The sequence below is a fragment of the Haliotis asinina genome, chromosome 1 (genome assembly GCF_037392515.1).
Source record: "Haliotis asinina isolate JCU_RB_2024 chromosome 1, JCU_Hal_asi_v2, whole genome shotgun sequence".
NCBI classification, from domain to species: domain Eukaryota; kingdom Metazoa; phylum Mollusca; class Gastropoda; order Lepetellida; family Haliotidae; genus Haliotis; species Haliotis asinina.
In genome coordinates this window covers 46998458-47023903 of record NC_090280.1, presented here as the reverse complement: position 1 = coordinate 47023903, position 25446 = coordinate 46998458, and the positions used below count along the sequence as shown (strand labels likewise).

Here is a 25446-nt window from a genome sequence, read left to right as displayed (position 1 = left end):
GTATGAAATGATAGAAAGGGGATCAACAGTTGTATCAAAATCTACAGTTAGAAGAAATTTGATTGATCTTGGATGGGAGAAAAAGACTGGAATTCCTTCTCCTCTCATGAAACAAGAACATAAAGACAGGCGTGTTGAGTGGTGTTTGGCACATGAAAACTTTGACTGGGAAAATGTGATTTTTACTGATGAAAGCTCAATATGGGTATATCCCAATAATGTGAAAATATGGACAAAGTCTGCGTCAGCACCGTTGTATCGACGACCTAAATACAGCCCAAAGTTTCATGTATGGGGAGGGATATCCTTATTAGGAACGACCCCGATGTGTGTGTTTGAGGGAAATCTGACAAGTCAACGCTACACTAACATATTAGATAATTTTCTCCTTCCAAGTGCACATGTGTTGTATGGAAATGACTGGATTTTGCAGCAAGATAATGATCCTAAACACACCGCAAAACATGCCAAGCAGTGGTTTCAGGAGAAAAATGTGACTGCATTACCATTTCCTGCATATAGTCCTGACTTAAATCCCATTGAGAACATTTGGGGGTTGATGAAGGAATGTGTGAATCAAAAGGGGTTGACAAAAATTGATGACATGAAGAGAGAAGTGGTCCGATACTGGGACAGCATAACTCACGAGACACTAACCTCTCTGATAGGAAGTATGCCTACCCGTCTTAGACTGTGCCGTGAAGCTCAAGGAGACTTGATAAAATATTAAATTGTTACCTACACAACATGAAAAGGTCAGTTCACTTTCACAATACATTCAATTTTATCTGATTTGTTCTCGTTTAATAATATGAAATGCTTTAGCTATTCTCAGTAATTTTGAACCATACTGTAGATATGGACTAAAACACGGCACTGTCTTACACCCAAGTTGGAATAAAACATATCCGATTAGATATTATTACATTTAACGTACTCGATCATATACAGATTATGCTCCATTTAACACTGACTTTACTTTTCAAAATCGTTCATAATGTCGACCTTTCAAGGGAATTTAACTCTTTGTAATATCATGCCCCTTGTTACAGGAATATGTAAAAGTGTCGTCTATATTGTATACACATAAACCCTGATAGTTCATACGTCCGTATGTAATCAATCGGATAATTTGTGAATTGGTATGTATCATGACAGCTTTAAATAAAACACATTATGTTTTGCCAACAAGGTTCCAGCAGAAATAACATGTGATGGTCCGGGTTAGAATACTGATCTTCTGTAACCCATGTTCGTTGTTAGAGGCAACTATAGGGATCGGGTGATCAGACTCGCTGACTTGGTTGACGCATGTCGTCGAAGCTTTGTTAGCGCTAAGATAGTCGTAAGATAATGTATGTCACTTACGAATATCTTAGCGGTAACAGAGATCCGAAAATCTTGGCCCTGTTTGGTACTGGTCCACGATTTCGAACCTTTCATAGCGTTAATATAGTCGTAAGTGACATACTTTAACATAGACTTACGACTATTTTAGCGCTGAGAGAGAGCTTAAAAAATCTAGGCCCAGCTTCTCTAGTGCGCCGAGCGTACAAGTACCCCGCCCTAGTATTTAGTAGTAGTGACACTGCATGCTGCAGTTTGTGGTATTCATGCTGCAGTTTGTGGTATTTGCATTGGTATTATGTGAACACATTTCTTTACTGACTCCGCGGACAGGGTGATGTACTGAAGATTGAGGTCTGTATTTCCAGGAGTCCCTTATTTCACGCTGCCGTCGTCCAGTGTATTAACGGTCGGGTTAGGTGGGGATGTTAAACTGGAGTGCCAAGCCATGGGGGACCCAGTCCCCATACAGAAGTGGGAACGAAATGGCAGCGCTATGATTATAGGTGAGAACATTCTTTAAATGGAAGATACGTAGATCGATGTATGACATAGTTCTACACATATATGTTTTAACATTTCATCCACCGTTATCCAAATGGAATTAAGAAGTCATTATAATATTCATTTCAATAATCTTCACGTGAAATATGGACGTATGAGGTGCTCATGAAACTAATGTTCCGTCAACATGTGACTGGAATGGTGGTTTTGTGACTGCTGCTCCAATGTGACACAGATATAGGCAAAAAGAGCTTGGCAGTAGGTAAGCAAAGAAACAACTCTAAGATTTGTTTGTAAACGTTTCTATAGCGCTGTCAAAATGTGTTTAGTATTGATGTTCGGCCGAAGTCACCATTAGGGGTATTGGTGAGTCCTACTCACGTGATCGTCACGTTTTGAAGAGTTTCAAATTACTCTCACTCGATGGTGCAGGTGCTGTATGAAGTGAGGGTGGCTAGGAAACAGCGGTGACCACCGGTTTTGTTGGTGGTGTTTCAGATGGCAACATGAAGCTGTTCCCTAACCACACAGTGCTGATAGATGACATACGTAGCCATCAGTTTGGAGAGTACACATGTGTGGCAATGAATATAGGCGGGGTCAACTCAACTGTTGTCACCATTTTGCCCGGGGGTACGTATCACAGAGCGAGTGCCAGCTCAACCCATACTCTTTCAAATAAACGCAGTTCCTCAGTCAGCGGGACAATATTCCAATGGCATAGCGCTTGTTCTACCCTTTGCTGAGGTACTGTCTGTTAGTAAACGCTGAGACTTCACCGACTGAGCATATGCAAAACGTCAGCAACAGCTATGAAGGTCATTTGGGAACACATTAATCCATTAATCGCGGTTGTGATAACACGTAGTAGTAGTATACGTAGTAGTAGTAGTAGTAGTAGTAGCTGTAATAGTAGTAGTAGCAGTAGTAGTGTAAATAGTAATAGGAGCAGTAGTAGTGGAAGTACATGCAATAGTAGTAGTAGTAGCAGTAGCAGCAGCAGCAGTAGTAGTAGTAGTAGTAGTAGTAGTCGTCGTCGTCGTCGTCGTAGTAGTAGTAGTAGTAGTAGTAGTAAATGTAGTTAGTAGTAGTGGAAGTACAAGTAGTAGTAGTGATACACACTTATCTTGCAGATTTTCCTTTCCTAATCACAAGACCACGAAACACTACCTCTGTCCTGGGGACCAATGTAACGCTGCAGTGCAGGGGACAGTCCCGAGGCCCGTTCTCTATACGATGGACGAAATCCAGGCGAGGTGGCGGCAGTGGGACCCACATCGGTACCAGCACGGAGCAGTCTGCCGGAGTTGGAGTGAAGCTGAATGGAGACCTTCAGTTTATTGTGAGTTGTTGACTGATCCACGGCTTCGGTTTCTTCAAACAATCAGACGACATGTTGCCCATCTGTTACGGAAGTGTGATATCAAAACTCAGATGGCTGAAGGCCTTAAACATACCGCCCGTTCAAGTGCATTCATATATACAACACTTTTTTATCTGAACTGTAGAACTGTTTCACACAGAGAATTTTCAAGTGGTGTTTGTAATTACTGGGTTTTTTTCATAATGATTAGTTTAATATCTTTTGACAGAGTATCCGAAAGTCTGACGAAGGTTGGTACACGTGTTCCGCCGTCAACACCGAGGGCAACGTGACTGCCGATCCCGTCTTTGTGCACGTACAGAGTGAGTTGTGGTCAAATGTAGCACAGAATTTCAATTTCAGTGACGATGGCTGTAACTTCATCTATTTTGTTTGGTTTACACATGTGTTAAAGACTATGCCACGAATATATACGTATGACCTCTATCTTCCTTTGACCTCGTGATAATATGTACTGTAATGTACATGATCGTTCGGAAACACCAAGATTTGGGGTAATTTGTGTGGGGGACTCTTACATTGGCATCCATTGTGCGGATTCCTTTCCATGAATTCTTATCACCGGTGTTCATGCGTTTGTTGCCATAGGACCGTTTAGTGGTGAGGGCGTCGAAGAGCGGAAGGTGGCGGGTTTGATCCCCCGCGCGTCATACCAACCACAGGCAAACTGTAGCGCAAATGGGGTTTGCCAAGCATAGAGAATATGACAAGTCTTCATATATGCGAGCGAAGCGAGGAGAAGTTGACAACGTACTTTCCTCGCTTCGGATCGAAAAATATTTTTCATCTTAAAATAAAATATCGCCACCATCAAAGGTACACTACCATTTCCTCACTTGACTGTGCTCTCACATTTCCTCCCCACGTGATTACTCACGTGAAATATGTTTTATTCAACATTTTAAGCGCCTCTCGTGGTATTCGGGTCGTTCTTCACCTCCATTACCCCTGTCAGCTTCCGGTTGAACGGAGTGACGGAACAAGAATAAGCAGAAATTAAAAGAAATACCATACTGCCTAATTCTATCATGAACCTGTTTTGGTTTATTTGTCTTATCTGTTGTCGCTAGTGTTAGAAGTTTCGTAACGTTTATTCAACATAAAACACTTCGTGCGTAATGGGTGAATGAAGCAGGGGAGGTAACTGTAAGGATTCCATCTGGAATAATACCCTCCCGTTCATTCACTCCGTTAAACCGGAAGCTGGAAGGAGGAATGGAGGCAAAGAACGGTCTGATCTACCACGAGTAGCGCTTAAAATGTTGAATAAAAATATTTCACGTGAGTAATTGTTCAACATGGGGCTGGAAATGTGAGAGCACAACCCACTGAAGAAATAGGTGTATACTTTTGGTGGTGGCGATATTTTATCTTGACATGAAAAATATTTTTCGAACTGAAGCGAGGAAAGTACGTTGCCAACCTTTGCTCGCTTTGCGCGCATGTAAGAAGACTGGTCATTTTCTCTATCCTGCGCAACCCATTTGCGCTACAGTTTGTCCATGTGCCAACAGACGTTAAAATATGTTACTTGTTTGCTCCCGCCTGTCGCTCGGCATTAATGGGTACAAAGATTAGTCGTCTAGATCTCTGAGTCAGTATAATAAATTCGAGTGGGGTATTCATGCTTAACTGCGACATGGCATCTGAGTGAGCTAACACTATACAACCAGCTTAAGTCTGGGCTAATACAGACAGACACACGCATGCACGTCGTCATATATGCGGAATATTCTTAAGTAAAGCGTCAAACCCAATTTCACCTCACCTTGTTGTCTTAGTATGTATATTGTTCCTTCAGCACCGCCGACTATACTGTCCACCAACAGTACAGTGTCCGTCCTGGAAAACACTCACGTCCAGCTCAGCTGTAATGTATCGGGGGACCCAGCACCAACCCTAAGGTGGAAGTCACCTGCGGGTACACGGGTGACGCCCGCCACAGTACAATACATACCTACAGGCTCTCAACTCAACATAACATCCGTGAATTCAGAGGCAGACGGGGGATGGTGGACGTGCGAGGCTTGCAATATGGTGGCGTGTGCGATTGGAGGAGTTCAGCTTCTTATAGAAGGCGAGTGAGTGAGTGAGTTTAGGTTTACGCCGTACTCAGCAATATGCCGGCTATATAGCGGCGGTCTGGAAATAATCGGGTCTGGACCAGACAGTCCAATGATCAACAGCACGAGCATCGATCTGCACAACTGGGAACCGATGACATGTGTCAACCAAGTCAGCGAGCCTGACCACCCGATCCCCTTAGTAGACTCTTACGACAAGCATGGGTGGCTGAAGGCGTATTCTACCCTGGACCTTCACGGATCCTTATTGAAGTTAGGGACGGGATAGCGTGGTTGAAGTTGGCGAGGATAGGCTACGTCATATGCTAAAAGATAGGGCTGGGATATAACTGATTATTACAGGAGGAGAGCAGTTTACAGTTGCTGGTATAGCGTGTGTGTGTGTGGCGGGATATTGGTAGATGGAAGTACAATCTTTCCTTGTGGTGCACTGTCAGTATTAGATACCGGGGTAATCTGACTCTCTGACTTTCCTAACAGGTGCTAGTGTAGACAATAGCACTGTCCTTATCAGGGACAAAGTGCAATCACCCAGCTGACCCGAAAAGTAACTCCCAACAATATTGTCGTGCTTTGGTTTAGACGAATTCATAGAAATCCATGACCGAAGAAATTCACCTCGTCTTAACTGTAATGAAAGTAACGACTAGGTGTTGTTTATGACAGGAGAACCGGTGATACGCTCTGACCAGTCTCTGCGGAATGCTACAACCGTGGCATTGGTCTGCAGGGCGTTTGGACTGCCCAAGCCCACCTTACGGTACTTCCGAGGGTCTACAGCTATAGGCCAGTTGACTCCTGGACACAGCGTGGTGGGGGCTTGGCTCTATATATCAGTCGCCACTCTTGGAGACACGTACACGTGTACAGCCGAGAACAGACATGGATCAAGCACCAAAATATTCACAAGTAAGATATGATGGAAATATGAAAACAATGTCCTCAACTGCTTGAATGTACTGTATCATATACGGAAATCACCGAGGTTTTGCAAATGCAAAACGGACATAACTCTAAATCTGCTTTTCTTGTCTCTCGCAAAGTGTAGCGATTTCTACAAAGGGTTTGTACCGGTGCTTCGAACAACCCAAAATTAACACGTAGCTTTTCGGTAAGATAAATACGTTGTTCACAGGTCCCTCGGGGCCCATGGGTTGATGTACCCTCGATGTTTGTTTATTTTCCACTCGCTCTTCGGGCTCAGAGAACATAAACAATCATCGAGGATTCATGAACTCTTATCGTATCTCACACATAAATGTCGATATCTCATTGGCTTAGCGCTCTTCTATTATTTTCAATGTACTCCATGCACAAGCGAGGTACATTGCAATACACCCCGCTGCCAATAGCATCTCACTCAGTACTTTGTGGTACTTACATTTTTTTTATTTCGAATAACATTGCATGACGCACGATGCACGGAAATTGCCGATGTTTAGTGAATGGAAATCAATGGGTGGGGGATAACTCTAAATCTGCTTTTCTTGCGTCGTGTGCAAAATCTGACTCTCTTTCCAATTAATTAATCGTGGTCCCCTCGTGATTGATGATATTCCCTACGTGGCCAGTGAACAACTACAACGACACCAGGAACAGTTTAACCCTGAGGTAAACCAGGGTAGACATGCATTAAGTAGTCTTGATTTAAGACCAGGGTCCCTATCCACAAACCGTTCGTATTGTTGCGACATGTCGTGACTCTATAGCTTACCGTTTCCATGATTTCCATAGACTTACATGTTAAGTGTAGTATTTATAACTTTCATTAAGTGAATGTAGGATGGATCTTCGTAAAGTTTACAGGCAAATGTGAAATCATCTCTGCTGTGCACACATTATTTTTGTTAAGTTTCCAGACCACTGTTTCACTACTAACATTTGTCAACTTACGTATGATTCCACAGTGCACAATCCCATAGACCGCCATGTTAAAGGAGTTCTGCACTGTGTATATTCTGATCAACTTGATCAACTGACATTCGATAAATAAACAACGGAAAATGTAACAGACATTATGTGATTGTAGATGAGATGATTCCTCTCAAATGTCTGAAATCTGACTTGGATCTGACTTGGATCTTTACATTCAAAAAACATTATTCATGCTATAATAAATTAACATGTGCCTCTGTGGAAACAATGTCAAGTGCTCGAGTATAACTGGCATGGATTTGTAGGCTTAAAATGTCGTAGAACTACGAACGGTTTGTGGATCGGGATCCAGAATAGTATCAAACGTCTGAACAGGAAACTTGGTAACATCTGGACTTTTGCTTGCATTCAAGAGTACACATATTCTGATTATTTTGTGTTCACAGAGTGAACTGTTTACTGTTTACTTTATCACTGCTGTAGAACCCGACACGGGACCCTCCTTCTCGTCAACGAATGTCTCATCGAGGGAGATAACTGTCACCTGGGAACCTGTTGAGATATCCGGCAACTTATTTGTGACTGCAGTCCACATGAAATACTTTACGTCGAGTGCGATTTCACCGATTGTTTCCGAAGTCTCCGGAATGCCGCCCTACAAAGTGACGGGGCTCCTGCCATACACAACCTATGTGTTTGCTGTGGCTTTGAGCAACGTGTTGGGAGCGGGTCTGTATGGTCCTTCTCTCACCGTCACAACCGCAGCAGAAGGTACAGTACTCTGTAGTGAACGTGAGAAAGTGATGTCCATTGTTCTTGTCCATTTCTATTTTAAAAAAGTAAAATTGTACATTTGATAATCTTCTTCATACCTAATACGACCCGTGAAAGTCCCGGGGTAGAATAGGCCCTCGGCAACCCATGCTTGCCATAAAAGGCGACTATGCTTGTAAGAGGCGACTAACGGGGTCGGGTGGTCAGACTCGCTGACTTGGTTGACACATGTCATCGGTTCCCATTTGCGCAGATCGATGCTCATGTTGTTAATCACTGGATTGTCTGGTCCAGACTCGACTATTTACAGACCGCCTCCATATAGCTGGAATATTGCTGAGTGCGGCGTAAAACTAAACACACTCACTCAAAATCACTCATACCTAATACAGACACGCTTATTGAATAAGTATGCCCAGTCGGTGTAAGCCGTTTAATCACATTCACTGTGGTAGGCATTTAAATATCTAACGTGTAAGGGTTACTAGCCTATACTAGTTTCACCCCCGACAGGGTACACTTTGTAGGTGAATTGTCAAAGTCATAAGGAAACAACCCGATCCACAACAACACAATGTCGATGCTGCGGTATTTCGAATAAAGGAACATACCCATCACCTAACATTCAATAATTCATCATACGAATGTTCAAATTCAACCAAAGCATCTATGCTTATTCATCAATACTGAAAGAAGCACCCTCTTATAAAACATGGATCCTGGAGCCTATGTAACAACATGGGTGTAGGTATAATTTACTTAATTTTACATGTGCGCCAGTGGACCAGTTTGTGTGGTCGACTGTTGATTCGAATCCGACCTTCAGATTAAAATCTGGACACATACTACATGCAGATGTCGTATGCACATGTATTCATACAGTTATAAAATACTACATGCAGACGTCGTATGTGTCTCCATCACTATAATATTCGCAAGCGACTTCAATGGAACTGAAGGTTAGATCAAATATATTTATGCAACGCCATGATACTAAATGTCTGTGTCCCATCATTTCCACTAACTGTGTTTCAGCCCCTACATCCCCTGTCGCCGTGGCAGCTCGTGTGTTGAATACAACGGTCACAGTCACATGGTCCCACTCACTACATCTGAACGGAAATATTGGTATGTAGTACATTGTATTTACATATTCCAGTTAAATCGACTACAATCATTATTGTATAACAAGCTTGACAAACCGTACAGACGTGATCTATGTCTGTGTTCCCGTAGGCTAATGAAATATTCGTCAGTGAAAATCGTTGGTCCTTTCAATTAATCTAGTGAACCTGAGAGGGGAACACTGCTTTACTCTTACGATACGAGGTACAATATGATTGCCCAGCCTCAATGTGCTGCCAAGAAAATACCAATTGTGCGTTATAAAGGGCACCTGATGACCTGTCGTTGTATCTCCGTCGTTAGTTGTTGGTGTAGTGGTTGTGTATGTGTGTTGTTCTAGATGACGTGGCGTACCGAGTCTCCCTGTGGGGGATGGGGACCAGTGGAGAATATGACACATCTGCCAGGCAACAGACTCGTTCTGCCAACAGCACACTGGAAGCCAGCATTGATGTCGAGTACGGTTCTTACCAGGTAAAATATTGTCCTCCTTCCAGTGAGATATAAGCCCACTGTTGACCAAAGTGCATAATGTTGCCTTGATTTGTTTAGAATTTTGATTGTTTTTGGCGAACGTAACCTACAGCCACTGATAATCTAAGAGATGGCGTAAATCCTGCTGGGAAATGATGTAGGAAGAGAAAGTCACTGTAAATCCTCTTGGTCCCCTGTAATGTGGTCGACCCCTGGTTGTTGGTGGTTTATAGCCTGGTTCTAGTTGGTAAGAATGAATCTATTCTACTTCGTATTTTAATGATGGTCAGGTTGGTTTTATTTTACAAACTGTGATATACCCACCTATTTTACTGCCCTTTGACCACAGATAACTTAAAATGATTATCTTTGTTCCATCGCTATATGGCTGTAATGTTGCTGACGTCATGTAAGATTTTAACTCACTCACTCACTCTGACCAGGTGACAGTAACAGCAATCAACATCGCCATCAACATGAGCAGTGAGCCTACACGCGTCAGTGTGAATGTCGCCAAACCAGGTATATTGAAACTGTTGTGGTTACAGTCTATGTATATGCGATGTATCAACTGCATTGACGTAATCTGACTAGTGCTGCGAGTTGGTTGAAATCTCACAACTGATGACTGCTTCATAACCAACGAACAATCATCGAAAATAATTGGTTAGCGTCATTTTTCATATTTGCCACACCAGGTTGTTACTATAGACATGTACAACACGATGTGATGCAAGGTACTCCTTTACACAGATGACACTATAGCACTATACATGTACAAAACTTTCCCGAGTGAACAAGGAATATTCAGTAATGGCTTTTCAGTTAATGAAGTGAGTTTTCTAAGCATTAAACAAGTTTTCAGGCCCTGACAACTTCTAAAATCTGTTCCATTGTCAAGAGTTTCGAAGATAAAAATAGCAGTTCCAAAATCGTTTGTGTTCGATTGTGAGAAAATGTGATCGATTGCTTCGTCGTTTGGTCACTGCTACCAATCTTCGATTATTTGATTAATCGGAACACCTCTAACTCTGACCTAAAGTATATAAAAATAGTTAGTAATGGTATGTAGGACGTATATACTGTCATCATTCTGGATATATGTTGCATTGGAAGGTATGTCCTTATGTCTGTGTATAAGATTCAAAGCTGTGTCTGTCTGCAGCGCCTGTGTTTGTGCCAGAGGTCACAGTGTACCCCATCGACCACCAGTCAGTGTCTGTCACATGGAACGTAAGTAAACATACGTCAGCAAATATGTTGTATCCTATTGACACTACACCAAATAATTCGCCTTATGAAGTTCTGTCATTTCGTTAATGTGAAACGAGTTTTTGTATCTCACCTAGACATCGAACACCGCCGCCCCCGACGACATACAAGGCTATGTGATATTCTATAGAAAGGTGGACAGAGACGACAGGGAATTTTCCTCCATGACAATTGACAATGCTACACAAGAGTCAGCCGTCATCTCCAATCTTGAGGAACAAACTACATACGAGTTTACTGTAGCAGCTGTAAATCAAGGAGGTCAGGGTCCGGTGTCTCGTGCAGAGTCAACAAAGACCAAACTGAGTACGTACTATATTGATGATGAACTAATTAGTACTAACCTATATAAAGTGTGTTAATTTGCACGTTATATGTACTACTTCAAACAATTGATAGGAACATCCGGTACTTTGTATTCCCTTTTGTATAGATCAATCTGTGATGTCTTGGGGAACATTACATACATACCGCAAGTACACATTCAGGTGGAATCCTTTTGGTGGCCGTCAAAATTAATGGCATGTAAATTTGAACGTTCATCAACGCAACCGTGTTCGTTGTCACTCGACGCTGAGTGCTACCCGACGCTGAGTGCCACCCGACGCTGAGTGCTACCCGACGCTGAGTGCCACCCGACGCTGGGCGCCACCCGAACAAGGCCATGCACATCATACTCGAGCTTTTTTACCAGCGACGTCACAACACACGTGGGTTTAAAACTGGGGCTCGCCGATACGTTTCAGTCTTTGGTTTTGGAAACGCCATAACGCTGAGGCCATTTAATGTTGTTGGTCGTGGCATTGTAGTTGCATGGCTTCACGATGGTACGAAATGGGAGAGCTCGCATGACTCCTTCAGAGACGAGTCACCCTAGGTCACCATTTATTGTTACGCTGTCAAGCCACGTGAAGAATATAGAACCGACCACATTCAGGTAGACCCAGATCGGAGCCCAGAGGTGACGTATGCCACGTCATCGTGATGGTCTTGCGTCAGAGATTCATCGCCACCAATGCACTCCAATCGCGACTGACACGTCAGCTCAGAGACTTCTCGTGGCATGCATCCTGCTGTTAGGCTCTCTTCCTTGTCCTGCATGGTGTTGGGACCATCAGCTTTTGGATCCTCGGTTTTATTGCTGTGTTGTCCTCGGATGAGTAACATTAGTTAACAGTACCAAGATGGTCGTATATATTCGGAAGGCGAGGCGAGGGTCAGTAATGTGTCGCCCTCAGGACTGGACAGATGTGGTGCATGGCAAATGGTCAGGCTGTGAGTGAGTGAGTTTATTTTTACGCCGCACTCAGCAGTATTCAAGCTATATGGTAGATGCCTGTAAATAATCGAGTCTGGATCAGACAATCCAGTGACCAGCATGAGCATCGATCTGCGGAATTGGGAACCGATAACATGTGTCAACCCCCTCAGCGAGCCTGACCACCCGATCCTGTTAGTCGCCCCATAAGACAAGCGTAGTCGCCTTTTATGGCAAACATGGGTTGCTGAGGGCATATTTTACCCCAGACCTTCACGGGTATCATGCTTGTGAAGTGAGGGTTGGATTTGTTTCGCAGGATAAGCTTCCACGTACACATTTCAAATTGACTGGTATCCAGTAGAGGAATGAGATTGTGGACCACATGTCATTCCTCAACAAAATGTCTCCGTCCCGTTACAGTAATAGTCCGCGTATTTGGCGCTCATATTTAAGCACGTTGCCTGCTCCAGGCTCTCAGTACATTACTTTTCCCGGTCGCAGCACAATCTTTCCGATGCTTTTCAACTCCCTTGGGATCATACAGCCTTGCTACCTGCTAGACGCAATGAACTAAACACTCACATTGCTATTACATTCTCACAGGTACCCAGTTTACAGATGGGTGAACTGAGACAATGTGGATCTAAGTATCTTGTCCAATAATACGACTAGGGATGTGCCCACCTCGGGACCCAACCTAGGTGCCCCTACCGTGGATCGAACTCTGACCTTCAGCGTCATAGGCAGACGCAATACCACTGGACTATTGGTCCGTCGTGTTTCCTTCAGGCAGACATTATCGCGGGCAGCTCCATATACACTTGTCAGGTCAATGAGAGCTCGAGTTACATATACATATTACTTAACTACGTGGTTTGGCATATGACTTACCATATTGACAACTCACACCCCACACACTTCAGTACAACGAACAACACTATTCAGTTTCACAGATGTGATCAGAAAATCAATTAAATGATTACAGTCTCTAAAAGTACCCAACGTGTTCTGGCTGTCTTTGAGTGTTCCCATACATATTAGAGCTAGTACTCCTGAACTTCAGCTAATCGTCTCACTCTGTATTATCGTTTTCATTCTTAAGCAATGGGTGAAGACAATGTTATGTGTTGTTTTCAGAGCTGTTCAGTTTAGCAGCATACACTGGGGTGGACCTGGGTACTAGCGGCGTGGCGCTGGCGGTGCTGGCTGGCTGCATCTCCCTCCTGCTGCTGCTCCTGGTTATGCTTTGTATATGTTTACAACATCGTCGACTCAAGAAGATGGACAGCGTGTCCTTCCTCAAACCCTCGCACAGACTAGATAGGTTCTACCTTGAAAACCCCAAGTAAGTGATCTACTGGCTCAGACACCACATGTAGAAGGCTTCTTGAGTTGCTGTCACTATGCTAGGACTAATATTCGTGGTATCTTTTATCCATTTTCGATTTTCGGTGCGCAGGTTTCCAATAAGTGTCACAAAATTTACTTCTCAAACGAGCTGAACAAAGTATAAGATGCGTCAGTTGTGGCTTGGTACGGTATAAAAGAGTGTATACTCCCAAGGTGTTGAGGCTGCTAACACGACGAGCTGTTGAGATTTGCAAAAGATACCACCGCCTTGAGCAAGCACTAGTTGCGTGGATATGTCCGTTATATTGATATCCAATAATAATAACACGCGTTGTCTGCCATCTTGCCTGTTGCAATTATTTGTTACATGAACCGTCCCAGAAGGTTATTGCAAAACTTAGAAGGTTCTAAAAGAAGACTAGAGGGCTGCCATGGTTGACTGTCGCGCAAAGTAATTTGACCACGTCATACTCGGACTCAAGGGACTTCACTGGCTGCTCATGAAATTTAGAATTATTGAATTTAAGACTTGAAACATATTTTTAAGGCAAGACATGGATTGTCACCATCAAACATAATTATGTGATTCGCAAACTGAACACAATGGTGAAAATGGCGTGTGGATTTCACTGACGGTGCCGTTTACTTTACCGTTGACTTTACCTTGAGACTATCAAACAGAATATGAATGGTCAATCGTACATTAATGACATCTGTTTACCATATTCGCATAATCATGCTCTGAACACAAGGCCATATTTGGTCACATCGAGCAGGGGTCGCAGGTGATATCTACCGTGTCCCTCCAGGAGCCCAAATCCCAGTCCCTGATGTTTTGGGATCGCAGAGAAATCCTCTAGTGCAAAATCTTGATGTATTTAAACAAGTCCTTCATGGACAATAACACCCAGTCATATCCAACATCTAATACAGTGAATTAGGGGGGATTTTACTGAATTTGGCGACGGATACACAAGGTTATTCTTGGTTAATGATCCTTAATGTGATTATTTTAGTATTATATACCAGAATCTTAGAAATGTCCGCATTTGCTAGCGTCGTGCGATCTTTGTTATGAGTACTGCAACGAGTCTGATTGTCCGCTGTTCGCTTCTCTGCATCAACAGCAGTTTTTCCGCTCCTTTTTGCGTTTAGATATGCCATTGAATATGTTATCCAGATTTTATATTTAAACTCCCTGTAGCTCCTTTCCTATGGTTAATGGTAATAAATATTGGTGTTGAGATAAATTTTTCCACGTGTACATTTAGAAATTAATTCCTGCGTCTGCATTTAGTTTTTACTGGGGACAACATGGTACCGAAAGTAAACGTATTTTTGTTTCTGCTTAAACATAATGCCGGTAACAATGGCTGAAAAGTAAACAGATATAACTGTTTAGTTTACTAGTATGTAATATCGCATTGACGGTCATCTTTCATGTCTATTTCAGTGTCGAATTGCATAGAAACCCTGATACTCTTCTCTATTAGCTAGGTCTGTATGAGGAGAATACTAAAGCGCCTGCCTGCCTGCCTGCCTGCCTGTCTCTCTGTCTCTCTGGATGTCTGTCTGCCGACTTGCACCCGCACAAGCAATTACCTGCACGCATGCCCGTGGTTGCAGCGGCTACCTCCTGCACACACCTCAATAGAGGAATAGGGATTTCATAACCTGATACCCTGACAACCCTCACATAGAAGGGATAAATACCTCTGTGCATGACTAGCAGTACCATGCTTCTCTCGGGGGTAACACGATTCCATATCTACCTCATTGTAGGGATGTCACCCAAGCCTGTAGGCGACGTGCAGATAAAATGACCCACACCACTCATACGTCAGGACAATATTGAGGATTAGTTATTATTAAAGTCGGTGAAACTATCATTAATAAAGTTATACTGTTACAATGCTCCAAACTGCATATAACACTAAAAGTGAATGATATGCTCAACGTTCAAGCACACATTTAAGCACATACTGTAAGACGTTCTTTCCTTTGGTTTTACTTGATTTATACGTTGTAAAAGAATACTATCCTTTCTTCAGTTTTGTAATACAGCCTTCTATTCTTCTTGGGGACAGACACTAGGATTTCCTACCTATAAAAAGCATGACGCAAAACTCACCAAACATCCCATCAATGTTACGAAAAGTGCACCATCTCCCCCGCAGCACTGATATGGTGTGTGATCTATGGGTGACTTACAAGGCTGCAATATGATGTCTCCTGTCAGTGTCCCCCTACCTCTGTGGTTGCATAATGTGGTGGTGGTGCAGATTCGTGGCAGGGTACCCAATATATATAGCCTTGCACCTAATGGTGTGGGAAGCATGACAGAGTATAACGACAAGATACTGAGCGATTACAGGAAGCGCGCTTAGATAACGTGTCGTTAGACCTCCCATGTACTTGCCTTGTGTGGATTCTGAAATCACTTACAATAGTTTAGCTGACACACGACAATGATGTACGTAGCTGGGAAAATGGTCGTTAGGGAAAGGCTCACTCCCGCCTGTCATCAGACTTTGAATATGCACACCTGAAATTAAACAGAATAAGCGAAACTCTTGCACTATGACTTGCATAATGATATGTCTATTTCCTTGCATTGTCATCTTGTAGAAGTGTGCATGTTATGATCTTGTTCTAACAGTGCAGGTGTTGGTCGACACAAGTTTACTGATGTATATAAATTGGACATGTACTGGCTGATATTCTAAACAGACGCACCTCTTTATCATCGTCTAATAGCCTAACATGGTGGCGGCATTGTTCGAGACAATCTGCATGGGGATGTGTGCACTTCTGTATTTTGTACAAACTACTGATGTATGTAGGTTTGTTCAGGACCATGATGCAAGGTGACCTCTTGTCCACTTGGTGTGACTAACTCTCTGTGTGAGATAACACAAGCAATGGCGTCTGTCCCCATCACTCCCCAGAATCTGTGTGGTAGATGTAGTGCTCCCAGCAGACAACTGATTCAGTTATAGTTCATAGAGGCAACTGTAAGTGGAAATCATGCAAACGATGACTGACCAGTCTAATGCCCGGACCCGCACTTGTTCGACATGTGTGGTATGCAAATATTCGTTGTTTGTTTACTGTTTTATTCATGTTTGTACCTAGTTATACTGCATTCTATTCTCAAAGTAAAATCTCGTTAGGTTTTTTGTCAAAGTGAAAGAAAAAAATCACAAAACATATCCTACCAAGTCATCTTGTTTCAGAATGGTTCGAAATTGATGCATTGAGATAGCAAATAGCCATTCAAAATCCTATTTTGCTACCTAAAAAAACATACAGTAGCATCAACTTGCTACCTGGTATTTTAGTGACTAGCCGTCATTTGCAGAGGAAAGATCTTCACTTAAACGTAACGATGCTACATTTTAATTTCCCAAAAATGTTCATTGTAGTTTTTCTCGGTCACCTACGCATCACAATACTCGCACGATTGTGATAGAAAACCTGTCAGCTCAGTGCGCATGTGCAGAAGGATAACATTACTGCTTCATGTTTCGTAATGGACATTCATTTCCTCAAACAGTAAGGGCGATACAACGCTGTCTGCTAATACAAGTAAAGGTATTTTTTACATAACTTCAGACATACCAGTATACAGAGGTGCTTAACACCCTATTAACTGATTATGTGATGTATTTTACGCAATAGGAAAAATGCTGCTACGTGGTAAGGGACTTTATTACCTATTTTTAATCCAAGTAGCAAGTACTTGCTACTTCACAGAAAAGTTTTGAACACAATTCAGGTATACTTTACTTCCTGTGTGTGGCTGTACTGTTCTGTGATAATGTCTGGAAACGGTGCATTAACCAATTAGGACGTTTGTAGATGTCAAAACCAGTGTGGAAACTTGCAGTCCGTTTGTAACTTACGTCACTTTTCGCGCTGTTCATTTAGTTGTTTTGTTGTTGGTGGTGTTGTTGTTGTTGTTAGTGTTTGTGTTTTTATTTCATTTTTTAATTTTTTTCATTTCACTAATTAATAATTTTATTTTTTCTGTCTGTTGTTTTTATTGTACTTTGCGTTGGTTCGATTCGTCTATTTGTTTTTGTGTTAGATTTCCATTCACCAGTACCATTTAGTCTCAAACAGGCTGTAGTCAGGATTGAAACCACCAGTCACGGGTTTGTGTGACCGAACACTGCACAGTGCGACAGCTCAAACGTCTGGCCTAACTGTGACTCTCATTGCACTATTATACGTAGGACATACAAGAGTACAAACAACCACACAACACGAATAATTTCCAACATGTTTCAGTGTTATCTGCGGTCAAAGTGGTCCTCCCGGAACTTAAAACAGGGACTCGTCACTTGTTACTATTTTTGAAGTTCTTCATGTACCGTTACAAAGTAAGGCTATCGAAAACTGCTAGAGAATCTGTATTCCAAAACTGTCTCAAGTTCTGAGGCTATGATGGCTTGACGCACAGACCTCAGTGATCCAGAATGCGGACAGTAAACTGGCCAGGACGAACCTGAAAAGAGACGATGCCTCAGGTTACGACGTTGTATAAACACCGTGACGTATGTTGTCAATAGTATGTAACTGGCGGCATGACGCGTGGCCGTCCAGTGTGCAGGGTCTAGATTTTCGAAGCTCTGTTTGCGCTAAGATAGTCGCGAGGTAGTATATGCATGGCTGTTACGACTGTCTCAGCGATATGAGAGCTTACAAAATCTAGGCCCAGATGATTCCTCCGACCCGTGAGACGTAATCCAGTAGTTACAAGAAAGGATTTCCGGTGGCTCTCTCTAGCAACATGTTCGATTGTATGTTCGGGTGTATACATGTGATATCCTCTGTTCATCGCTTACGTTATAACATACGCTAAGCTGACAAACGTAGGATTTGTTATATATACCTATTACTTGCAGTACTAGTGTTGATACAGAGACCTATTCTGTTGCAGGGGTCTGTACAGAGACAAGCCCAGGCGCCGGGGAGCCAGGATGGAGGGCAGGGGATTATACACTTTTACTAACACTGGCTATTTGTGGGACTTTGGTGACGGGATATCAGCGGACAGCGATGTAGAATTAGTTAAATCAACGTGGCTTCCGGACACCGGCAGATATAATCCAACGTAAGACAGCAGCAAGTGAATGTGTTATCTGTGGTAGACAAAATGAACGATTTTATCCGCAGCCAAATCTCTGACTCGTTCAAACAGAAAACACTTTTGAAGCTATTACTTAATCATTCTCATCACCGTCAAGTGGACGGCATGTCCTTGACCGTGAAGATCGGGGTTTGAATAGGCCTTCAGCAATCCATGCTTACTACAAACGGGGATTACGCTTGTCGTGAGAGGCGACTAATGGGATCGGGTGGTCAAGCTCGCTGACTTGGTTGACACATGTCATCAGTTCCTAATTGCACAGATCAATGCTCATGCTGTTGATAACTGGATTGTCTGATCCAGACTCGATTATTTATATATAGCCATATAGATGGGATATTGCTAACTAAACCCACTCACTCGTTACTTTCCCAAGCTTCTGTTGAAATCAAGCGTTGTGCTATAGCGAAGGGGGAAGTCATTGCATTAATGTTTCATATTACAAGTGTACTATATTTCCAGATTTCAAGTTGATCACTCACGACTACTCGAGGCCTATCATGACGACCAACGTGCTATCAGTTATGTGAAACCACCACCGCTTGGAGAGGTATAATAATAATAATGCATACCTATAAATTGGTTGTTTAATTGTTGATACCTCAACTCGATCTAGCTTTCTTACGTTCGTTTTTGAAAATGGGTAACCTGTAATTGTTGGTGACATTATGCACAAGCTAGCCATGAAAATACAAAGAGCTAGAGGTTTTTTATGGGCCGGTATTTGATATGGAATGTATAACATGTCCGTCATATACTGGTCCGATAGATGGATCCCTGCGTTATTGTGTTCTTGTATTCTTGTATTTACTGGCTCGGCCCAATATTTTGGCAGATCGAGATTCTCCCGGACATTAGAATCGACACTGCCAATACAGGTGAGACTTTATTTCCCTATTGGAACCAACAAAGAGGCAATGTACACATCACTTGGTGCTAATACTTCTAAATATCTGTCTGTACACATTGAAGAAGAAACTTGATAGATAATTTTTTGCTTTGTTACGTCTCCTATCTTTACCGACCTGTTACTTGAATCTAACTGATTTCAGCGCCCATAACAATGCTTATCTTACCTCACACATAAATGTCGTTTTCTGATTGGCTGAGCGCAATAACAATTATGTATATTTCGAATAACATTTACTCACGTATGATGTACGGAAATTGACAATGTTTTTGCAAATCGATCGAAGGGAGATAACCCCAAATCTGGTTTTATTGTCTGCAAAATATAGCGATGGCTACAAAACGTTTCGTACCCGAGCTTCAAACAACGTTGAGGCGTCCGGTCAGATAAATACGTTATTCACTGGTCCTTGGGGGCGCATGGGATGATGTACCCTCGATGTTTGTTTCTGTTCCCTTCGCTCTTAAGGGCTCGGGGTTCATCTTCGACTAGTGAACAACTTATATTGTCGCATAGTGTTGGGGACATGATTACTTGCGGAACATATTGTTGTCATATGGTCACCGATCCCTGTTCACACATCAGTAGGTATCCAAAGAATATGTTGATGTGAATACGATTATATTCATATTCACACATGTATTTCATATTGGCTAGGGCTGACAAATGTGCATTGTTGTGTTTGTAGGCGCTGGTGTACGATACGATATGTCAAACGGTGCCGAAAATTCCAATGTTCTGGATAATTTCATCCTCCAACCAACGCCAGCAGTTTTCCACTTTGAAGGGACGTCCGGTGGAGCTATTGACCAAGAGAGCTGGTAAGTGGTTATATGACCAATAGCAATGGGTCAGAAGATCATCTTTTAGAATCGAATAGATTTGTTAGTCTGCTGTTAGTTAACTTATGCCGCGTCTGAGTGAGGGGGTGAGTGTCTATAGTTTCACGCCGCTTTTAGCAACATTCCAGCAATATCACGGCGGGGGACACCAGAAACGAACTTCACGCATTGTACCCATGTGAGAATTCGAACCCGGGACTTCGGCGTGACGAGCGAACGCTTTAACCTCTAGAACACCCCACCGACCCGATGCCGCGTCTGAAGTATAAATACTTTCTATTCACAGGGACAAATATTCCGCAGACCGTGTTGCGCTGGATGCAGACTATATTGAGGAGTTTAAAAAACCATCGTTTCGCACAGATGATCCCAATTCTGCCCTCCAGCCTTTGTTCACTCCATCCCAGCAGCGCATAATGTCAAGTGAAGAGAATGTTCCAAAGGACCTCTCGGACCTTCCAGTCGAAGCTTTTATTGGAGACACAAACATTCCACTAGTCGAGTTGGAGCCTGCAGCTACAAATAGCCATACTAATATGGGGGTGGCAGGAACACAAAGAGAGCACATGTCACTAGAACCCCCCGGAACGGTAGCTACTATTCATGGAGACTCTAGGGGAAAGGATGAAAGAAAGACAACTCCTGATCGTGTTGAAACGTCAGCTCCACCTGGTACGAGTGTTGGTGAGGATAACAGCGATGACGTGCCACCTCTTGTCAGAGGATTTCCTGCTGAATCAACATCGGGTGGTAAGGAAATGAGCCCATTATTTACCGACCTCTCTCCGTTACAAAGTCATGTGACAGAAGATCCCACCGCGCCATCCGATGTGCCGACCTATGTTAGCTCTGCTCGTCTACAGCTACAAATACCATCTGATAACAGACCACACACAAGTGCAGACACAGATATTGATGAATTTATTGAAAATGCACCAGAACCGGAATCTGATGGTGCCAGCATTCATTCTTCAGACTTATTCACTGACAGCGAGGATGAAACTCAAGCACCACTGTTTATGGATGATCAGGACAGGAAAACAGCTGCGTTGTATTAAGGAACGGCCAAGACAGCCCATGTACTGATGCAGCAGTGTATGTTTGCTTAAATGTAGGTCCATGTATTGTTGCAGGATTGAACTTGTATATTCTTGCAGCCCATGTACTGATGCAGCAGTTTATGTTTGCTTAAATGTAGGTCCATGTATTGTTGCAGGATTGAACTTGTATATTCTTGCAGCCCATGTACTGATGCAGCAGTTTATGTTTGCTTAAATGTAGGTCCATGTATTGTTGCAGGATTGAACTTGTATATTCTTGCAGCCCATGTACTGATGCAGCAGTTTATGTTTGCTTAAATGTAGGTCCATGTATTGTTGCAGGACTGAACTTGTATATCCTTGCAGCCCATGTACTGATGCAGCAGTTTATGTTTGCTTAAATGTAGGTCCATGTATTGTTGCAGGATTGAACTTGTATATTCTTGCAGCCCATGTACTGATGCAGCTGTTTATGTTTGCTTAAATGTAGGTCCATGTATTGTTGCAGGATTGAACTTGTATATTCTTGCAGCCCATGTACTGATGCAGCAGTGTATGTTTGCTTAAATGTAGATCCATGTATTGTTGCAGGACTGAACTTGTATATCCTTGCAGCCCATGTACTGATGCAGCAGTTTATGTTTGCTTAAATGTAGGTCCATGTATTGTTGCAGGATTGAACTTGTATATTCTTGCAGCCCATGTACTGATGCAGCTGTTTATGTTTGCTTAAATGTAGGTCCATGTATTGTTGCAGGATTGAACTTGTATATTCTTGCAGCCCATGTACTGATGCAGCAGTGTATGTTTGCTTAAATGTAGGTCCATGTATTGTTGCAGGACTGAACTTAAGTATATACTTGCAGTCCATGTACTGATGCAGCAGTTTATGTTTGCTTAAATGTAGGTCCATGTATTGTTGCAGGATTGAACTTGTATATTCTTGCAGCCCATGTACTGATGCAGCAGTTTATGTTTGCTTAAATGTAGGTCCATGTATTGTTGCAGGACTGAACTTGTATATACTTGCAATTCATGTATGGGTGCAGCGATCTATGGTTGTATACAGTTGCAGTCCATGTACTGGTGCGACGATGTATGGTAGAATAAAATGTCAGCACATGTATTGCTGCATCAGTCTCTGCTTTGTATGCAATGGCTTTTTGTGGAGAACACCCAACACAGGCATAGGCTATAAGGTTGATAAGGGTATTACACTCGTCAGATGTATTTAGATGTATTCAGTGGCATCTCACTTCCTATATGTATGACTAACATTATCAGTACACCATTCTCTGTGTTGTCCGCTGATGTCATTTGTTCCGTTGTAATCAAGCTAATCTGGATGATTGTAGGCAGCACTAGTTGCTGCGTCACTCCTGTATGTGTGAAGATGTATCCTAGCTAATGACCTTTGGTATGAATATCCGATATCCTATAATTCTGAGATTCTCTCTCTACAGTAGTTAGCCAGTCTAAGTAAACCTAGTGTCAGTATTATTCGTTACACTCCTCTACTGAGTCTAACAAATCCTAGTAGTGATATTGACCAATCAGAGCACAGATTCACATACCTTTTAAACTTTACCTGAAAAGGTTCCGAATGCTTTGTCCGCACGATCGTGTCCGGGTGATATAGAGCACGCTACAACATTGTCAAGAGTGAGAAAGATGTCGCTGAAATTTGCGTTTTCGTCAATATTAAGGGATGTCAACTTGCGGAAATATTGTATAGTAAACATATATGTATATAGTCAGCATGTCATCAGAAAGCATAAAACGTATATATCACAGATCAAACATCTGTGTTTATGTGGATTTTGATTTTTGAGGAATACGTGTCGGTAACTGGCGAATTTTGCATGTCCCACCAAGCTCTAAGCAGTAACTGTTGCCTGATTGGTTAAACCCGTTCCACAGACTTGCGTTTGATTGGACGGTCATAGGTTGTTCGAACGTTACCTGGCGCGATCTCCTTCTAGGGTTTCTTAGACTTGTAATGTAATAATACTGAGTTTACTTAGATTGAGTATTTAGCATGGACACAGTCAAACTGGAAAACATCATCACGTTTGTTACTAGGGTCAACTAATGTTTCAGTATAAACATGATGTATAATGTCAATCTGATTAGCCATTGTATATTTATGTACATTGAAGCGCTCACCCCCTCATTATCATATAATAGTAACACATTTCCATCTCTTTTCTTGTACATTTTCTACTTAAAATGTTCTCACGTATTTTTAATAAATAATTGCACTACCACAGTCCTGTGTTGATGTCATGATAACCGCTCTGAGGGTACAATTGCAGTGGTAGTTAGTGCTTGGAATTTGTACTGAGCCAGTTTGTTTGTTCAACAGAGCTGCAGAGCTAGATATTTATTATTAACCTATGAGCCTCATCTTCAAAATCAGTTTGACACAGAGTATTGTTCATAGCAGACACTGTAATTTTAGTTAACAATCTAAAGCATAATTATTTTTCAAGCATTTTCTGGAACAATTGCTGGGTTAAGAAAAGTATTCTGTGCATGAAATATATGTTTTCCGAAGTAAGTCTTGCACGTTGCCATGGTTACTCATCATCAGCTCTGACGAGAAGATATGATGTTACGGTAACCATTAATGTCTTGACAGTTCGTTTCCTGTTTGCAGCCATTGCTGCAAGGCCTGCGTATGCACTTTGAGCTTCAATTGAAATATCTTCAGTCATTATCATTGTGTCCTAGCCAGTGCCTTTTGCACCAGATGTTGTTAAATGCCCCATGTCAGCAATACTTATCAGTTTCTTGTCTTACTTAACTGCTACCCATGGAGGCTCAGACTCAGTTTTGTCCATGGCGGATCCATTTCAGTGTTGTCCAACCAAACAGCTTCCCATGACGAGTCCGACTCAGTCTTGACATGCTGAACAGCTTCCCATGGCGAGTCCGACTCAGTCTTGTCATGCTGTACAGCTTCCCATGGCGGGTCCGACTCAGTCCTGTCATGCTGCACAGCTTCCTATGACGAGTACGACTAAGTCTTGTCATGGTGTACAATTTCCCATGGCGGGTCCGACTCAGTTTTGTCATGCGGAACAGCTTCCCATGGCGGGTCCGACTCAGTCTTGTCATGCTGAATAGCTTCCCATGGCGAGTCCGACTAAGTCTTGTCATGCTGTACAGCTTCCCATGGCGGGTCCGACTCGGTCTTGTCATGCTGTACAGCTTCCCATGGCGAGTCCGACTCGGTCTTGTCATGGTGTACAACTTCCCATGGCGAGTCCGACTAAGTTTTGTCATGCGGAACAGCTTCCCATGGCGAGTCCGACTCGGTCTTGTCATGCTGAACAGCTTCCTATGGCGAGTCCGACTAAGTTTTGTCATGCGGAACAGCTTCCCATGGCGAGTCCGACTCAGTCTTGTCATGCTGAACAGCTTCCTATGGCGAGTCCGACTAAGTCTTGTCATGGTGTACAGCTTCCCATGGCGAGTCCGACTCAGTCTTGTCATGCTGAACAGCTTCCAATGGCGAGTCCGACTCAGTCTTGTCATGCTGTACAGCTTCCCATGGCTGGTCCATTTCAGTGTTGTCCTACTAAACAGTTTCCCATGGCATGTCCGTTCAGACTTCCCAACAGGTGGTTTGTCTCGCCCCCACTGACCTCGACAAATGCTAACTATCATGAACAACTGCAGATGTGATAGAAACACGTGAAAGTACCAATGATATAGTAACTAACATCAATACAATACGTGACTCCTTTGTGAACGGCGATTATTGTGATCATTCGCCATTCTGTGGAATGAAAAAGGTTTGACATAGTAGTTTATTCCTCGGAGTATCTCAACATGGGCACATACTGATTGCTGGATTACTAGACATGCTGGAGTTGTCCTATGTGAATTGTTCAGCAGACCCGGAACGTGTCGTGTACTTCATGACTCACGTCACCAAAACATGAAAGTGCTCGTTGATCATTGCTTAATTTGTTCTTTGATAATGTTCCAAATGGGCTGAAGTCTAACCTTAAAACAAAAGCAGGCTTCATAGGTCCATAACT

General features: G+C 42.7%; 2 protein-coding genes across 2 annotated transcripts in view; one reads left to right on the top strand and one right to left on the bottom strand.

Moving 5' to 3' along the window:
- LOC137273109 (contactin-4-like) overlaps positions 1-23666 on the top strand; it is a 34894-nt gene extending 11228 nt beyond the window's left edge. The window contains exons 13-30 of the mRNA XM_067805568.1: positions 1716-1853; positions 2350-2484; positions 2985-3193; positions 3444-3537; positions 5037-5312; positions 5986-6228; positions 7678-7965; positions 9004-9096; positions 9434-9567; positions 10011-10089; positions 10733-10800; positions 10917-11145; positions 13238-13445; positions 18396-18569; positions 19068-19155; positions 19441-19483; positions 20204-20336; positions 20644-23666. Coding sequence (XP_067661669.1) covers positions 1716-1853; positions 2350-2484; positions 2985-3193; positions 3444-3537; positions 5037-5312; positions 5986-6228; positions 7678-7965; positions 9004-9096; positions 9434-9567; positions 10011-10089; positions 10733-10800; positions 10917-11145; positions 13238-13445; positions 18396-18569; positions 19068-19155; positions 19441-19483; positions 20204-20336; positions 20644-21415 — 3404 coding nt within the window. The 3' untranslated portion in view covers positions 21416-23666. The remainder of the gene's footprint in view (positions 1-1715; positions 1854-2349; positions 2485-2984; positions 3194-3443; positions 3538-5036; positions 5313-5985; positions 6229-7677; positions 7966-9003; positions 9097-9433; positions 9568-10010; positions 10090-10732; positions 10801-10916; positions 11146-13237; positions 13446-18395; positions 18570-19067; positions 19156-19440; positions 19484-20203; positions 20337-20643) is intronic.
- Positions 23667-24226: 560 nt separating this feature from the next.
- Positions 24227-24937, bottom strand: LOC137273101 (putative uncharacterized protein ENSP00000383309). The gene has a single exon (XM_067805557.1). It carries the CDS (start codon positions 24935-24937, stop codon positions 24227-24229), a length of 711 nt encoding a protein of 236 aa, XP_067661658.1.
- Between the last annotated feature and the right edge of the window lie 509 nt (positions 24938-25446).

Coding starts and splice junctions, on each gene's coding strand:
- LOC137273101 (XM_067805557.1), bottom strand. CDS start 24,937: ATGACAAGACTGAGTCGGACTCGCCATTGGAAGCTGTTCAGCATGACA.